Here is a 15,892-nt window from a genome sequence, read left to right as displayed (position 1 = left end):
AGGTATTTATTGTTGTTATTATCATCAAGTTGTTAATGTGCCAGACAAGAAGGGAAAGTATACTCTTGAAATTTAGAGCTGACCGAAACGTCAGTGAAACAAAATGAAGATTAATACACAGAAAACACAACCCGACATACTGTAAACGTAAGGTCTAAAACGCAGTCATAATTCCCGAATTTAAAACATCACACTGAAATAACCATTTCTTGTCAGTTAAATGTTTCCTTTCGCCGGCAAGTGTTTGGGGGAGAGGATTATTTTTTTGCTCAAGATTAGCCCAGACAGATATTCGTTCAATCAATTGTCTCACAGGTGATTTAACACCACTCAAATCTTGCTTATGATTACCCAAGTAACGTACAGTCCGTTGTTTGGCTGGTGCATTGTTTTACACTGCAGTCAGCAATATCCCAGCTGTATGGCGGCGGTCTGTAAATATTAATCAATAATCGATCAATCCAGTGATCAACATCATGAGCATCGATCTACGCAATTGGGATGCGATGACGTGTCAACCAAGTCAGCGAGCCTGAGCAATTGATCCCGTTAGTCGCCTCTTACAACAAGCATGGGTTACTGAAGATAAATTCTAACCAGGTTCTGCAAGGGTCAGAATGACACTAAACTGGATTTGTTGGTCAGGTCTAGATACGTGGTAATTATGTCATCATACTACAAAGGCTTTGGAAGTGGCATGCATTTACTTCTGGTGTGCTTGGTCTGGAGTTCATTAATTTCTATGTTGATATTGCTAGGTGAATGCTGACCACTGTGAAGAGCAACAAGTAAGTGAGTGAGGTTAGTTTTACGCCACGTTTCGCAATATTCCAGCAATATCACCGCGTGGGACACCAAAAATGGCCTTCACACATTGGGATACAATGACATATGTCACCCAATCAGTGAGCTTGACCATCCGATCCCGTTAGTCGCCTATTACGACAAACATTGTTTGCTGAAGACCAATTCTTGTCCGGGCCTTCACGGGTAGTAACATATAGGCCCTTGTTGAGGTTTACAACGATAATGGGTAATATATCATGGCTGTGAAAACTTCAATATGTCAGCGCGAGAGAATAACCAGTCGGGACTATATTTTTCGGGGGCGTAAAAAGGGAAAAAACCTGTGAGAGTAATATGAATGGATAATTGAAAGACGTGACACAAGGTACCAGCGAAAAGGCGCCTGCCGCTAGGGTTGGCTAATTGGTCGATAATCGGAAATACCGTCGATAGGAAACATCACTGAACATTATCTATATGAAAATTGTGCTATCGATAATATATAATACGGTTATCTCCCAATTGACAGACACCAATTTGACAGACAGTGAACTAGAAGGTTAAATAGGGTAACACCTACGGGTATAATGGAACAGTCCACTGTCTAGTGGGAAGAGTTGAGTGAGCCTGAAACAGGTTCGTTACTGAGAAGTTTGATTGTGGGTAAAAAGAACTTTGTTGTGATAATGAAGCTATGAAAAGCATTCTCACATCCATGGCCACATTGACATGATGCATCATTTCTTTATATTTATTTAAAATAAATCATTATAAAGTGTACTCGTCAAATATCTTAATCTTGTGTGCAAAACATTGAACTTATTCCTTATTCCATATAAATAATAACTAGGTACACATTTTTCTTTCAAGTGGATATAAGATTTAAATGAAGCAACAGAGTCGCAATTTTCTTGTGTTTTTATTCTGATTAGTCCATTATAATGTGTAGGTAACAGGTAGAAGCTAATCTGTTCATTGAACACTGCAAATGTTGTTGTTTTAAGGCGTCTGCGAACTGCCTGTTTGCGTAATGGGAGTGCCCCTATCGTACATTAACTTTTATGATAGAAAAAAGTTTTATTTTTTTCTCACAATATACAAATTTAGGACTTTATTCATGGTCTGATTCTACATTATGTTTAAAACGCTGTTTTGTTAACATTCAGCCATACAAATGTCACAACCCACCAGTGATGTGAAACACATGTACATTCATTTCTTTCGATATCCTAGGCATTTCTGCTCTAAGTTACGTCTCCGATATTTATCGACCATCGATCGATATTCAGTTAACGGTTATCGATCTCTGTGATCTATATCTATAGCCAGCCTTACCTGCCAGACAATGTGCATAGATAAGCATGTTGTCCGCCGCCATCTGATGGCATGTGACAAAACACACAAAGATACCTGCGGCGTTATTTGACCAGGGATGGGTATGGTAGGGCAAATGCAGGGTTGAGTGAGATTCGTTGAGGAAGGGTAGGGTTTTATTTTATTTGTGTCATGTCTAGTACAATTAGTAGGGATAAGAGTATTAGATGACAATATATCACGTATATCGGATTACGTCCATCTTTCAGAACGCAGGGTGTACTTAGAACCATATCGATATCGTGCTCGTGATATCTAATCGCTGGATCAAAGGTCAACATGTTGTTGTCATCCAACTTTAACTCAACCGGTGTATATTACGGTGACAAACCAGACTTACTAAAATACTTTAACAGACAGACTAATAGATGAATGAATGAATGAATGGAGGATGTATGGATGAATGAATGAATAGAGAGATATACAGATATGAACGAATGAATGAATGAATAAAAAATAAGATGAAGGTTAGAATGAATCTTTCGTCATGTTCAACATTTTTTCCACGTGTATTTCTCATAATGTTTGCATTGTTTATATGGTTTTTTTGTAAGGCCATCATTACCAATGACGACTTAAAGAGGCGACATGTCCAGTTATCTGTACATTCCCATTGCTCACATTTCGGTACACCTTAAACACACTGATATATGCGGATAATGTCCGTCTTGCGCAGAGGAAATTAAGCAAACAAATGCCTGACCTTTGAGGTCAGGGAAAGTATCAAAAGGATTGCAGAAAATTGCAACATATAAGACTACTGACTTCAATACGGTATATAGATAAATATATAAGTTGTATTATTTGAATGTGGGTATTTTTTCATATTTAAAATGATTTCATGTATTGAAATCCATTCGCTTGTCATTCCATGGGTCAAGACTGTGTTGAGTGAGCGAGTATGGTTTTACGTCGCTTTTAGTAATATTCCAACAACACCACGGCGGGGGACACCAGAAGTCGACTTCACACATTGTACCCATCGAACCCTTGTCATCGGCGCGACGAGCCAACGCTTTAACAGCTTGGCTAACCCCAAATAGGTGCTAGAATCTGTACTTCAGTGATCATATGCTATATTTCCCAGCTTTGAGAAGAGATTCTACTACTAGTCTGGGGCCGAGTCAACCCCCCAAAATACTGGAATCTGTACTTTACTGAGTGTATGATTGTGCTGTCACAAGCGACAGTGAAACCTTTTTTATGTATTTTCCTCTTAGGACCGTAACCTGTATGTCAAACCAGTGCCGATACAGCGAGACATTCCAGTTCCGTCACTGTCCATTTCCTTTCACTTCCATTTAAGGATCTACCACCATAGGAAATCACATGCTCATTTCCTTTGGCATTAAGCTGTCCTAGAATATAGCCTAAACTGGCCCCGCTTGCATCTGTGGTTAATATGAATGGTTTTGTTACATCTGGGTACACAAGAACAGGTGCAGATGTAAGGGCAATTTTGAGTTTATCAAAGCATGTTGACAATTTTCATCCCAATTGAACTCCATCTCTTTCCTCAGCAACTGGTTAAGAGGTGCAGCAATTTGTGAAAACCCTTGAACAAATTTCCTGTAGTAGTTGGCAAGGCCAATGAACTGTCGTACCTCTTGTTGATTTCTTGGCGTTGGCATGCTCTTCACTGCTTCTATTTTGTTTTTGTCCCCTTCAATGCCATCCTTACTGAAGAAGTGACCAAGATAGGTAACTTTCTTTTCAGCAAACTTGCATTTACTCGGCTTTAGTGTAAGTCCTGCCTGCCGGAGTTTCTGGAACACCTGTTGAAGGTGCTTCAGATGTTCACCGAAATTCCTGGAATAGATGATTATGTCATCGACATATACTAGTGCATGTCTCCAGTTCATCTCTCTCAGAACTTCTGTCATCAACATTTGAAAGGACATGGGTGCATTGGTCAACCCAAAAAGGCATTCGATTCCAGTGGAAGACTCCCTCTGGTGTAATAAATGCTGACTTGTGTTTTGTGTCGGGGTCCATGGGTATTTGCCAAAATCCGCTGGCACAGTCCAAAACGGAGAAAATTCGAGCTTGAGATTCTCCAATAGTGTCCACCACATCTTCAAAACGAGGTAGAGGAAAGAATTCCGGCTGGGTGACACTGTTCAATTTTCTGAAATCTACGGCAAATCGATATTCGCCCGATTTCTTCTTGACCATGACGACAGGACTTCTCCAATCTGAGCGACTGGGCTCAATGATACCTGCATCAAGCATGTCCCGTACCTGTCTGACACATTCCTTTCGAATTACTGGATTCTGTCTATAAAACGGGAGTCGAATGGGTTTCGCATCACCAGTGTCTATCTTGTGGTGGTACAAGCTGGTTTTGCCAAGTTCTTGTCAGTTTTCAGTAAAGACATCTCTGTTGTCTTGAAGAAAATTGTTTAGTTGGTTCCTTTGTTGAGGTGAAAGATCAGAAGAAGAAAGGTCAAAGTCAATATTTCTGGCAGATTTACCTTGATTGGTGAGAGTTCTGGAGATAGACATAATGCCTATTTGCTCATCTGCCTCATGCAAAGTTTGAATGGAATTGATGTCCACTTCACTAACTGTAGCAAGAACTGTACAAGCTGATATGCTAATGTTGCTGTTAGTTGGGTTTAATAAACGAAATGTGGTTTTACCTTGGCGTCGTAGTACCTTGCAGCTTGTGCGTCGTGAGATTTGGGGTGGGTTCCAGTAAGAGCACTGAGCCATCTATGTTCCGTGAAATTCTAACTGGAACGTTCATTTGTCTTCTGGGCGGTATGGTGAATGGTTTGTATGCACGAGCTAAACCTGTATTAGCTTGTACAAGTGAAACAACGGTTAAACCGTCATGAATAGAAACGGTTCGAGAGCCAAGGTCTACTGAAACTTTGTTGTGTTCAAGAAAGTCCATTACTAAGATAAGGGAATGGTGCAACTTTGCAAAGACGTTAAAACAGTGTGAGAGTTTTAAATGACCTATTGAAAATGACAGTTGTATCGTGCCTAAAATGTGTTGTTTCTCGCCTCAAAATCCAACCACTTCATGAATGGGGGATTTGCCTAATTTTTCATCACCTAATCCTATTTTGTTCAGAAGTTTTTGACTAATACAGCTGATTGATGCGCCTTTGTCTATGAGTGCATTTGATCTTTTGTCTGCAAAATGTACTAGTATGGTGTTCTTATGTAATGGTGCAATCAGGGATATGCTTTTTTGAGTATGCCTGACATTTGCACGTGACAAAGTGTCAGGCGAGAATCCCTAGGCAGTGTGGGAGGGGTTGCTTTGGGGAGGGTTATGGGGATTTCTGCTTGTCATGACATTTGGCGTAATGAACTGAGCTTTTTTAGCTTTCCTAATATGGGAAACTTCTTATTGTAAAAGTATTAAATCTGTACAGCTTGATTGTTGTAAAAAGTATCTTTAAATAAATAGGTCATATTGTAATTCTATGGGCCTGACTGAATGTGGCAGGTTGTCCCTTCAGCTTAATTCTGGCTTGAGATGCTAAACACAAGTGTGCTCTGGACCAAACAAGTTTTGGTGAAACTATAATGCCTTATATTTAAAAAAAGACAGTTTCCAATTATTCCCCATTAAAATACCACTTTTCATAAAATCTAGGCCCTCAATTTCTAAATATAACAGCTTTAGTTTTCTTAAGATTTACTTCCATTCCTGTTTCTTTACAAAATAATTCAAGGGCAGTCATCCTTTTTCTGCACTTGAATACACATCTCTGAAAGAGCCGAAACATCATTAGCAAACATAAGGTCATACACATTATTAAATACAGTGGAAATAGACATTCCCTTACCACCTTCATGTTGCATAATTGTACATAAATTCTTAATAAATATTATAAATATGTGTGGGCTAAAAATGTCACAGGCACAAAGTGAATTATACATACAATTAAAAAACTTCCCATCTAACCCAGGCTTACCGGTTTCATAAAGAGGTTGCGTAAGAGTTTTGTACTGTAGTACAATATTTGCATGACGTCATATTGTAATGACGTCACTGCCTTGGCAACCGATGTCACGATTCATGTCAGTTGTCATCGCCTCGTACAGCCTCCTATATACTCCGTAGCACCCCGTTTCTTGGTTTGGAGTTGCTACATTCGGCTAACATCACTGGTGGAAACATTGCGTTTACGTTTTTCGACGGATATAATGTCTCAGTTCGACTCACAATTAAACAGCGACACGGCAACGTTCGCGATGTTTACATTCCCACAATGCATTTAAGTTGTAGAATGAATGAATTCACGTGTTTGTTAAGAATGAAAAAAATAGTTACGTCAGAATGTGACCTAATTGAGAGGTCATCGGTTATCCAATCAAATCGTTAGTATTTCAGGTCAAGTCGTTACGACACAGGTCAACGCGATACGACACTCGTGTGACGTACGAGATTAGTATGCCATACGTTGACCACGTGGGTAATAAATGTACATCCCATACCAGAGACCATATAATTATATGGTCTCTGCCAACACTCATTAACGCTCGTAACATCGACACTTACAGAATACACTGTGTCTGTCATACTTACACTACCTTATATGACTCTACTCTACGCTGCCTCACTCTACACAACCCTTTCTCCTACGTACACCTTTACACTCAACAACAACAAAACACAGTCATGATCAACTCTCCGTAAAGACCTACTGGTCGGGTTTGGAGCTTGTCTAGCACGCTTTTGTCTGAGTTTCTAGACAGCTTTGCTGTGTGCTCGCATGATATTCCCTGATGGTAACCTCCCAAAACTTAGACCGCCATATCTTAGACAGCCTAAAACAACACCATTTCTGGTTCAGTGTACAACTAATCCTCAAGCTGATACCTACTAGTATTTCTTATAATGGATCAGTCAAATAGTAGAATCAAGTAGACAAGTGGTCATTCAAAAGGTACCATTCAAAATAACGTACATCTCGCTTGGGCAACCAAGCTTGACGGCCAGAGAAGGTCACACGGATGACTGACTTTTCACGACGCAGCTAAATGACCGAGGGAAACCAGCGATATTATTTGCTGTTTAAATTCAGACAAATCTCCGTCACATCAAACATCAAAAATGATTTCATATGGTAAATTGTCTTTTGAATTTAGCCAATTATTCTTGACGTCTTTCTGACACAACAGCATGTTAGTACAGACTTTATGTGTTGCACAACAAACAAAAAACAAAACAAAGGTAGGAACTATACTAGCCTGTCTCACAGTCCATGAACCGCATGATTTTCCCTACTGCCAAGCCCTCTCAGCAGTGCTAAAGCCCTAAATAAAGCAAGTCTAGATTTCTTCAGCTTCAGGATCTCTGGTCTCCCTGGGGCTCCTTTTCAATTTAAATGGTCTTGTTTGTTACTATCAAAATTATACATATTCAGAGACTAAGCATTAGACAAGAACTATAGATGTGGTGAGAGATGTGTTTGTGTTGTGTTAGAGAATGTTGATATGGTATTCAGGATAGAACTCCTCTTCATTCTGTGTCGAAAAAGTATCGCCTTTACACAGGTGCAACTTCGTTCATTCGGAAACAGTCGGAGGCTGTCGCTTGCCCATGGGTTCCCGGAGGCTTGTTGAGCGCCATTCGTCCCAAATAACCCGTTTCAGTGACCTCGTTATACGGCCTATTCGTAACTACTCGTGTCATTCCGGCAGGTAGATAAGAGGCGAGTATTCGGCCATTTGTGACCAACTTGTGTTATTCCGGCACAAGCTGAATAGCGGTACGGCACGGGACGAGTGGTGACGAATGGTATTCGGATTGTCCCGGAATAACACGATTTGGTCACGAATGATTCAACGCAAGTCGGATGCTCGATTCGAAACAAACCACTGACACCGCTGGGGGAAAGTTACATTTCATCAAAGGTTTCACTCCTGAAATATGACTACGGGCCAAATATCAAGGTGATTATGGAACAGTTACAAAGATAATTCGTAGTTGATGTAAATGTTATCAGTACATAATAAGGGCTTTCCAAGCAAAGGCGAATGCAACTGTGCAGATCGTCAACAGGCGCGCTGAATGCCATATTGTGGAGTGGCCAGTTGATGGTCCTCATTAGAAATAGAAGATGGTTGGCGTTTATTCAGCCTCTGTAGTTTCAGCTATATGTATCATGTATATAATACTCACAAACTGGCGATGAACATTTTTCAAGGAACTATTGTTTTCATATTACTATAGTGTCGTGACATTGTTTGTTCTTTGACGTCTTTTGACAACAGACAACAACAGCAAAATAGAACAATCAAATATTTCTTTTGATGACAGATAACTGAAGTGAATTGAAATCATTAGGTATTTCATTTCATGACAGAATTGATATGTGAATTGTCGTCTACACAACAGAATACGTGTTTTCTAATGTAATTTGATACAACAGCATCGATGGTTGACATTGTAGCAGTTTCAATTTTCTAGAGATGCATCGCCAGAACATCCATTCCTCTGCTTTCCTCTTGTTTACTCTGTACATGTAACTTGTAATCGAACTTGGAATCGTGCATGAGCCATAATGAAAATGATACTAGTCATTGTAACTTGATGGTATTTATATAACATGTAGGACATGTAAGCGTACTGTATTGCACTGAATGGGTGGACACATTAATCAGTATCGTTATAATTTCAGTGAGCCAAACTCAGTAAATTCAAATCATATTCCACAACATAGTTCAGAATTTTACAGCACCCAGTGACTTAATCCCTTAGAACAACAACACCAACATCAAGAATGTATTAACAGAATTCTACTTCACGGGAATACCCCCTAGCTTTAGTAGAATGTCAGGCTATGCTTTCGGTTGGGCATTGCCCCTCTGCATCCGAGGGTCAACTTGACCTTTTTGAAAGTGTAATCCCAAATAAAACATATGTTACATTTGACCACTTTCTAAATGGCATTGTGTATTTCACTTGACCTTTTGTTAATGATGTTAGTACATCTACATGATAGTAGTCGTACAACAATGGCTTGGCGGCAGCTTGAGAGAATTGGTCAAGCAGCATGACCACCCGGTACCAGAGTCGTGCCCCGGTTAATGGCCAAGCTTTATGACTTTAACTGCAGTATACCGCAACTCATCAGCAATGATGCATCAGAGACAAGTTGACCAATACCAGGCTGTTGACCGGCTCATGACTCAGGCTGCTGGCGGGGGCGGTCGGGTAGCTTAGTGGTTAAAGTGTTCGATCGTGACGCTGATAAGCCGGATTCGATTCCCCACATGGGTACAATGTGTGAAGCCCATATCTGGTGTACCCCGCCGTGATATTCTTTGAATACTGCTGAAAGTGGCGTAAAACTAATTATTATATAGGTAGTATTTTTCCTGTACCACGATTGGTCAAAATACCGTCACATGATTGACTACAAAACACGATATTGACTTGAGTTTTCTGATAAATTACGATATTGACTTGGGTTACTAAAAATAGACAAGGAATCCCGTACGAAGGGGCTTCCCCCGCTTTTCAGCCAGTCAGATCACTCGGATAGATGGCACAGTGTGTGCATTAAAAGTTTATGTTAAAACCCGTTTCTCTTTCATTATATAATAAAACGATTATAGACTCTAGTAGAGGTCGATATCGGGGGTTTTTTGACCTGAGAAAAACAATATCGACCTCGCAAGCTTGGTCGATATTGTTTTTCTCAGGTCAATAAAAACCGACATCGACCTCTACAAGAGTCTATAATTGTATATTATCATCAAAAACTGTGTTCCACAGGAGATATCGCTTGTTTGAGATCAAACGATATCTCCTAGGAGATATCGTTTTGACAGTAGATTTTGTACAATGCCCTGACAATGCTATGACGTCATGTACTTGATGACGTCACAATGCTATGACATCGCTGCACTGCAAGTCTAATGGCAGTACCATGTTCAGAGATGTACATTTTTCATTGAAAATTAATGAAGAGTGATTTTGGATGATAAATAGAATCTCACCCTCGTGTCTTCTGACATCAAAAATATGTCAACACTCGTTGATAAAAGTAAAAATATCCCCGGCAAGCCTCGTATATTTGTAACTTTATCAACTCGTGTTGATATAATTGATATCAGAAGACACTTGGGTGAGATTCTCTATTTATCACTCACTAATTCATGGGGCTGGTATAATCATCATCATACTAATATTTGTAAGGCGCCGATATCCAGCTCAGCTGCTCAAAGGCGCTTTGTTTTCCCTCGATCCCTCGATCATTGGATATCGATCTCAACGGCACTGGGGCACGAGGCGCACCAAGTTAGTGTGGCTTTCCCATCCTTACAAGGTTCCCATTCACAGCTGGGTGGACTGGGACACATAGTCCAAGTTTACTGCTCGTTGATGTACCCGCAACTGGGCGTTCGCGCGTATTCATGTGGCCACCATCTGGTCATATACCAACGGCACCTCAATCTCGCTGGATCACTAGCCTGGCGACTTAGATCAAGCTGCTATAAGTTATTTTGTACTTACTTACGTGTGATTATTTAGGTAGATATTCCAGTGAAGTTGACTCAGGCAGAACACGAGACATACAAATACACCGCACTGAAGTAAACGTCCCTTTTTAAGTGGCAAAGATAACTTGAATTTCTTGCTGATTGGACATGCTCAGTCTGTTTCCATCGTATTGTTTTTTTCTTATCATCATTGTTAGGAAATGTGAAATCATGTTTGTGACCTAACATGTATTTATTAGTTTTAAGATATATACCTTTGAAACTTAGAAATCAGTATTTCACTGGAGTGTAATGACATTGATCTATGTTGAATTAAGTTTCACAGGGGTGAGTGAGTTTAGTTTTACGCCGCCTTTAGCAATATTCCAGCAATATCATGGCGGGGGACACCAGAAATGACCACCCCACCGCCCCAGTTTCACTAGAGGCTGCGAAATAAATTCATGTTCTATTTTCAAGTGTTGTCTCTATTTTCAGAATTATTAAGCAGCTTGGGTATGAGAGAATAATAAAGGCGACTAATTGTGGTAGAGTTATCGTTCCTGGACTCGCGTATACCAACTTCCATGGAAACGGTGAGTGATTCCGCGTTGTACTTGAGTGCGAGCGAGCGTGCGTGCGAGCGTACATACGCTTGCGAACATGTTATTATAGTCCATTTGTACCGCGCTATTTCCATTCACAGTAACTTCTCAAAGCGCACAGAATTAAAAACATAGTCACTTGAGCTGAAGCTAGTCATCTGGATATGACAGTCTAAAGAGATAAGTTTTGAGACTTCGTTTGAAGTCATGTAGATTTGAACAGTTTTTCAAACAATCAGGCAGTTCGTTCCATGTCTTTGCGGCAGCATACTTGAAGGTTCTCTTCCCGTAGCTGGACGTTCTCACTGGAGGGATCACGAGCAGTGACTTGTATTTGGATCGTTATATTCTCGCAGGGATGTATGGCTGAATCAGTTCAGTTATGTAGTGCCGCACTTGACCAGTTAGATCCTTGAAATCAAAGCAGAGAGTTTTGAACATTATTCTGTGCTGGATGGGTAGCCAGTGGAGCTGCTTAAGTACTAGAGTGATGTGTTCAGATGGTTTGGTCCGGGTTACGATTCTAGCAGCTGCATTTTGCACTCGTTGCAACTTCGACAGCTGAACTCTGGTGGCGCCCTCTAGGGGTGAGCTGCAATAGTCGAGTCTAGATGTTACCAGTGAGATGACGAGATGAGATGTGTGAATTCGTACACGCAGGCGCTGGCGGACGTGTTTGTATTACCCTGTATGTCTTCCATGGGTTATATGTGTGCGTGTGTATGTGCGTGTGTGTGTGTTTGTGTGGTTAACTGAGACAAAGAATACAGGGAATGTAATGTCAATTGTCCTTTCATATTCGCAGCATCTCCGCATCCATGGAGCGTGATGGACATCATAGATTCAACCCAGATTTGTCTCATACATCCAACAGACGGCGGGAAGTCGTTTCTCGGCCTTCACCAGCTTTTCGGTGAAACTGATGCGTTTGTAGTGACTGCAAAAATCGACTTAAGCGAGCAGCTTCATGACGAAGCTGTTGTGAAAGCCCCTCTGTGTACAGACACCACCGTCAGCAACGTCGGCAAAAGCACCATTGTCATGGACACAGTGATGACATCCGGTTCAGTTCCACTGGTCAAGTATCGAAGTAATTCAATAATACTCGACAAAAGCAGTAAAAAGCCTGTCGAGATTCCCCAGCAATGGAAGAGTACCTACGGGCACTTGTGCACAGGCGAGCCAATGAGATTCAGTGCTCTTGAGAGGCCATCTGACCAATCACGTGTAAGCAATGTGTTTGCAGGGCAAGTGTCTTACAGCGACATAGATGCAAACCATCATGTTCATTTTACCAATTATTTGAAATATTGCTGTGAAGGTTTAGTCAAAGGGCAGACAACCCAGTCTGGCTTAGGGTTACAACCGTTAAAACTTAAATCTGCTTTCATGTGGTACAGAAAAGAATGCAATTTTGGAGATGCCATTGAACTTGACTTTTGGGAACATGAAACTAAGCCAGGCGCCATATGTGTGGACATGTTGAAAAATGGGGAAAGCGTTTTTCAGTGTGTACTTGAGCTGTACGCTACAAGTCTTATTAACAGTTCACTGTGAAAAACAGGACTTAGATAATTTGAACAAAATCTTATAATACAGGATAAATACAGGTATGGTCTGGAATAGGTGGTCATGTTTCTAAACTTTACACCCAAATAGACAGGTTCGACTGATCTGACTGAGTGATTATGTACACTGCTTTCAGCAATATTCCAGCAATATCACGGCGGTGGACATCAGAAATGGGCTTCACACATTGTACCCATGTAGGGAATCGAACCTGGATCTTCGGCACCCCCATCCCCCACCCCACTGCCACAGGTGTAACAAATGGAATGATTGAATTAGTTATATGGCTGGAACTTTGCTGAAAGCGGCGTAAAACCCAACTCACTCACTCACTATGAGTGCTGAGAATTGCCTCCAGTTGTTTTACTGTGTGTTTGCAGTGTGGATTTGTAGGGGTGTGTTTGTTTCTCTAAAGTATGTTATGGAATAAATCTATCGTATTCGTGTATTTAGTTTCATAGATTTCTGTCCGACTTCTGCAAGAAAGTATTCAACCCAAAAGACCCTTTTCATATATTACTACACACTGGCTCACCACTATACACTTGGTCTCTAATACACATTTGAATACCATTTCATACTGGTCCTCTAGTACACCCTGGATTACAAATACATCCTGCGTAACTATTGTACACCTGGCTAGCTATTCTCGAAACGTTCGTAGCCCTACGAACTTCTTAAGCCCATTCTTAAAACATTGGCTACGATCAAAGTTAAGAATTCTTAGGGCTACGAACGTTTCGAGAATAAGGCCCCAGGTAAGTACATTCTGGACTACTAATACATACTGGGCCTTAAATATACACTTGGCTTCTAATACACACCAGGCCTTCAATACACACTGGACTATCAATACATTTGTAAATACCGGGCCTTAAATACAGGTTCGACCATTATCTTCACCGGGTATCTTTTTCAAACTTGACCTGAAATGCATTTGGCTCTTAATGCATACTAGACCATAATGTTCAACGGAAAATCTAATACACTCTGGAACTTAAAGACACTTGGCTTCTTATACACATTAGACCATAATGTTGCCGGACATCTAATACACTCTGGGCCTTAAAGACTCTTGGCTTCTTATACACATGAGACTATAACGTTACCGGACATCTAATACACTCTGGGTTCTAAAGACACTTGGCTTCTTATACACATGAGACTATAATGTTACCTGACATCCAATACACTCTGGGTCTTAAAGACGCTTGGCTTCTGATACACATGAGACTATAATGTTACAAGACATCTAATACACTGTGGGTTCTAAAGACACTTGGCTTCTTATACACATGAGACTATAATGTCACCGGACATCTAATACACTGTGGGCCTTAATGACACTTGGCTTCTTACACACATGAGACTATAATGTTACAAGACATCTAATACACTCTGGGTTCTAAAGACACTTGGCTTCTCATACACATGAGACTATAATGTCACCGGACATCTAATACACTGTGGGCCTTAAAGACTCTTGGCTTCTTATACACATGAGACTATAATGTTACCGGACATCTTATACACTCTGGCTCTTAAAGACGCTTGGCTTCTTATACACACGAGACTATAATGTTACCGGACATCTAATACACTCTGGGGCTTAAAAACGCTTGGCTTCTTATACACATGAGACTATAATGTTACCGGGCATCTAATACACTGTAGGTCTTAAAGACACTTGGCTTCTTATGCCCATGAGGCAATAATGTTACCGGACATCTAATGCACTCTGTGTCTTAAAGACCCTTGGCTTCTTATACACATGAGACTATAATGTTGCCGGACATCTAATACACTCTGGGTCCTAAAGACAGTTGGCTTCTTATACACATGACACTATAATGTTACAAGACATCTAATACACTGTGGTTCTTAAAGATACTTGGCTTCTTATACACATGAGACGATATTCTTTCCGGACATCTAATACACTGTGGGTCTTAAAGACACTTGGCTTCTTATACAAATGAGACTATAATGGTACCGGACATCTAATACACTGTGGGTCTTAAAGACACTTGACTTCTTATACACATGAGACTATAATGGGACCGGGCATCTAATACACTGTGGGTCTTCAAGACCCTTGGCTTCTTATACACATGAGACTATAATGTTGCCGGACATCTAATACACTGTGGGTCTTAAAGACTCTTGGTTTCTACACATGAGACTATAATGTTACAAGACATCTAATACACTCTGGGTCTTAAAGATACTTGACTTCTTATACACCTGAGACTATAATGTTGCCGGACTTCTAGTACTATCTGGGTCTTAAAGACACGTGGCTTCTCATACACATGAGACAATAATGTTACCGGACATCTAATACACTCTGGAACTTAAAGACACTTGGCTTCTTATACACATGAGACTATAATGTTTCCGGACATCTAATATACTCGGGGCCTTAAAGACACTTGGCTTCTCATACACATGAGACTATAATGTTACCGGACTTCTTATACACCTGAGACTATAATGTTACCGGACTTCTTATACACTCTGGAACTTAAAGACACTTGGCTTCTTAAAGACCCTTGGTTTCTTATACACATGAGACTATAATGTTTCCGGACATCTAATACACTCTGGGCCTTAAAGACACTTGGTTTCTTATACACATGAGACTATAATGTTTCCGGACATCTAATACACTCTGGGCCTTAAAGACACTTGGCTTCTTATACACATGAGACTATAATGTAAGCGGACATCTAACACACTCTGGGTCTTAAAGACACTTGGCTTCTCATACACATGAGACTATAATGTTAGCGGACATCTAACACACTCTGGGTCTTAAAGACACTTGGCTTCTAATACACATGAGACTATAATGTTACCGGACTTCTTATACACTCTGGAACTTAAAGACACTTGGCTTCTTATACAGATGAGACTATAATGTTGCCGGACATCTAATACACTGTGGGTCTTAAAGATACTTGGCTTCTTATACACATGAGACTATAATGTTGCCGGACATCTAATACACTCTGGGCCTTAAAGACCCTTGGCTTCTTATACACACGAGACTATAATGTTTCCGGACATCTAATACTCTGTGGGCCTTAAAGACTCTTGGCTTC

The 15,892-nt window shown here is 40.5% G+C and overlaps 1 protein-coding gene across 1 annotated transcript; it reads left to right on the top strand.

The window, feature by feature from the left end:
• The first annotated feature begins 8,017 nt into the window (after window positions 1–8,017).
• On the top strand, window positions 8,018–13,181 carry LOC124287131. Its single transcript, XM_046723613.1, has 4 exons — window positions 8,018–8,079; window positions 11,113–11,210; window positions 12,025–12,466; window positions 13,169–13,181. Exons 1-4 carry the CDS (start codon window positions 8,057–8,059, stop codon window positions 13,179–13,181), a joined length of 576 nt encoding a protein of 191 aa, XP_046579569.1. The 5' UTR covers window positions 8,018–8,056.
• Window positions 13,182–15,892: the final 2,711 nt, after the last annotated feature.

This window comes from Haliotis rubra, unplaced genomic scaffold, assembly GCF_003918875.1.
Source record: "Haliotis rubra isolate DU_JTF1 unplaced genomic scaffold, ASM391887v1 Scf4, whole genome shotgun sequence".
In the NCBI taxonomy this organism is placed as follows: Eukaryota; Metazoa; Mollusca; class Gastropoda; order Lepetellida; family Haliotidae; genus Haliotis; species Haliotis rubra.
The sequence above is the reverse complement of the archived record's forward strand: the minus strand, read 5'-3'. Positions and strand labels throughout refer to the sequence as shown.

Excerpts from the sequence above, each read along its gene's own strand:
- LOC124287131 (XM_046723613.1), top strand. The coding sequence starts at position 8,057 with ATGACTACGGGCCAAATATCAAG. Across the intron at positions 8,080-11,112 it reads ACTACGGGCCAAATATCAAG|AATTATTAAGCAGCTTGGGT; the intron begins GTGATTATGGAA and ends CTCTATTTTCAG. Across the intron at positions 11,211-12,024 it reads TACCAACTTCCATGGAAACG|CATCTCCGCATCCATGGAGC; the intron begins GTGAGTGATTCC and ends TCATATTCGCAG.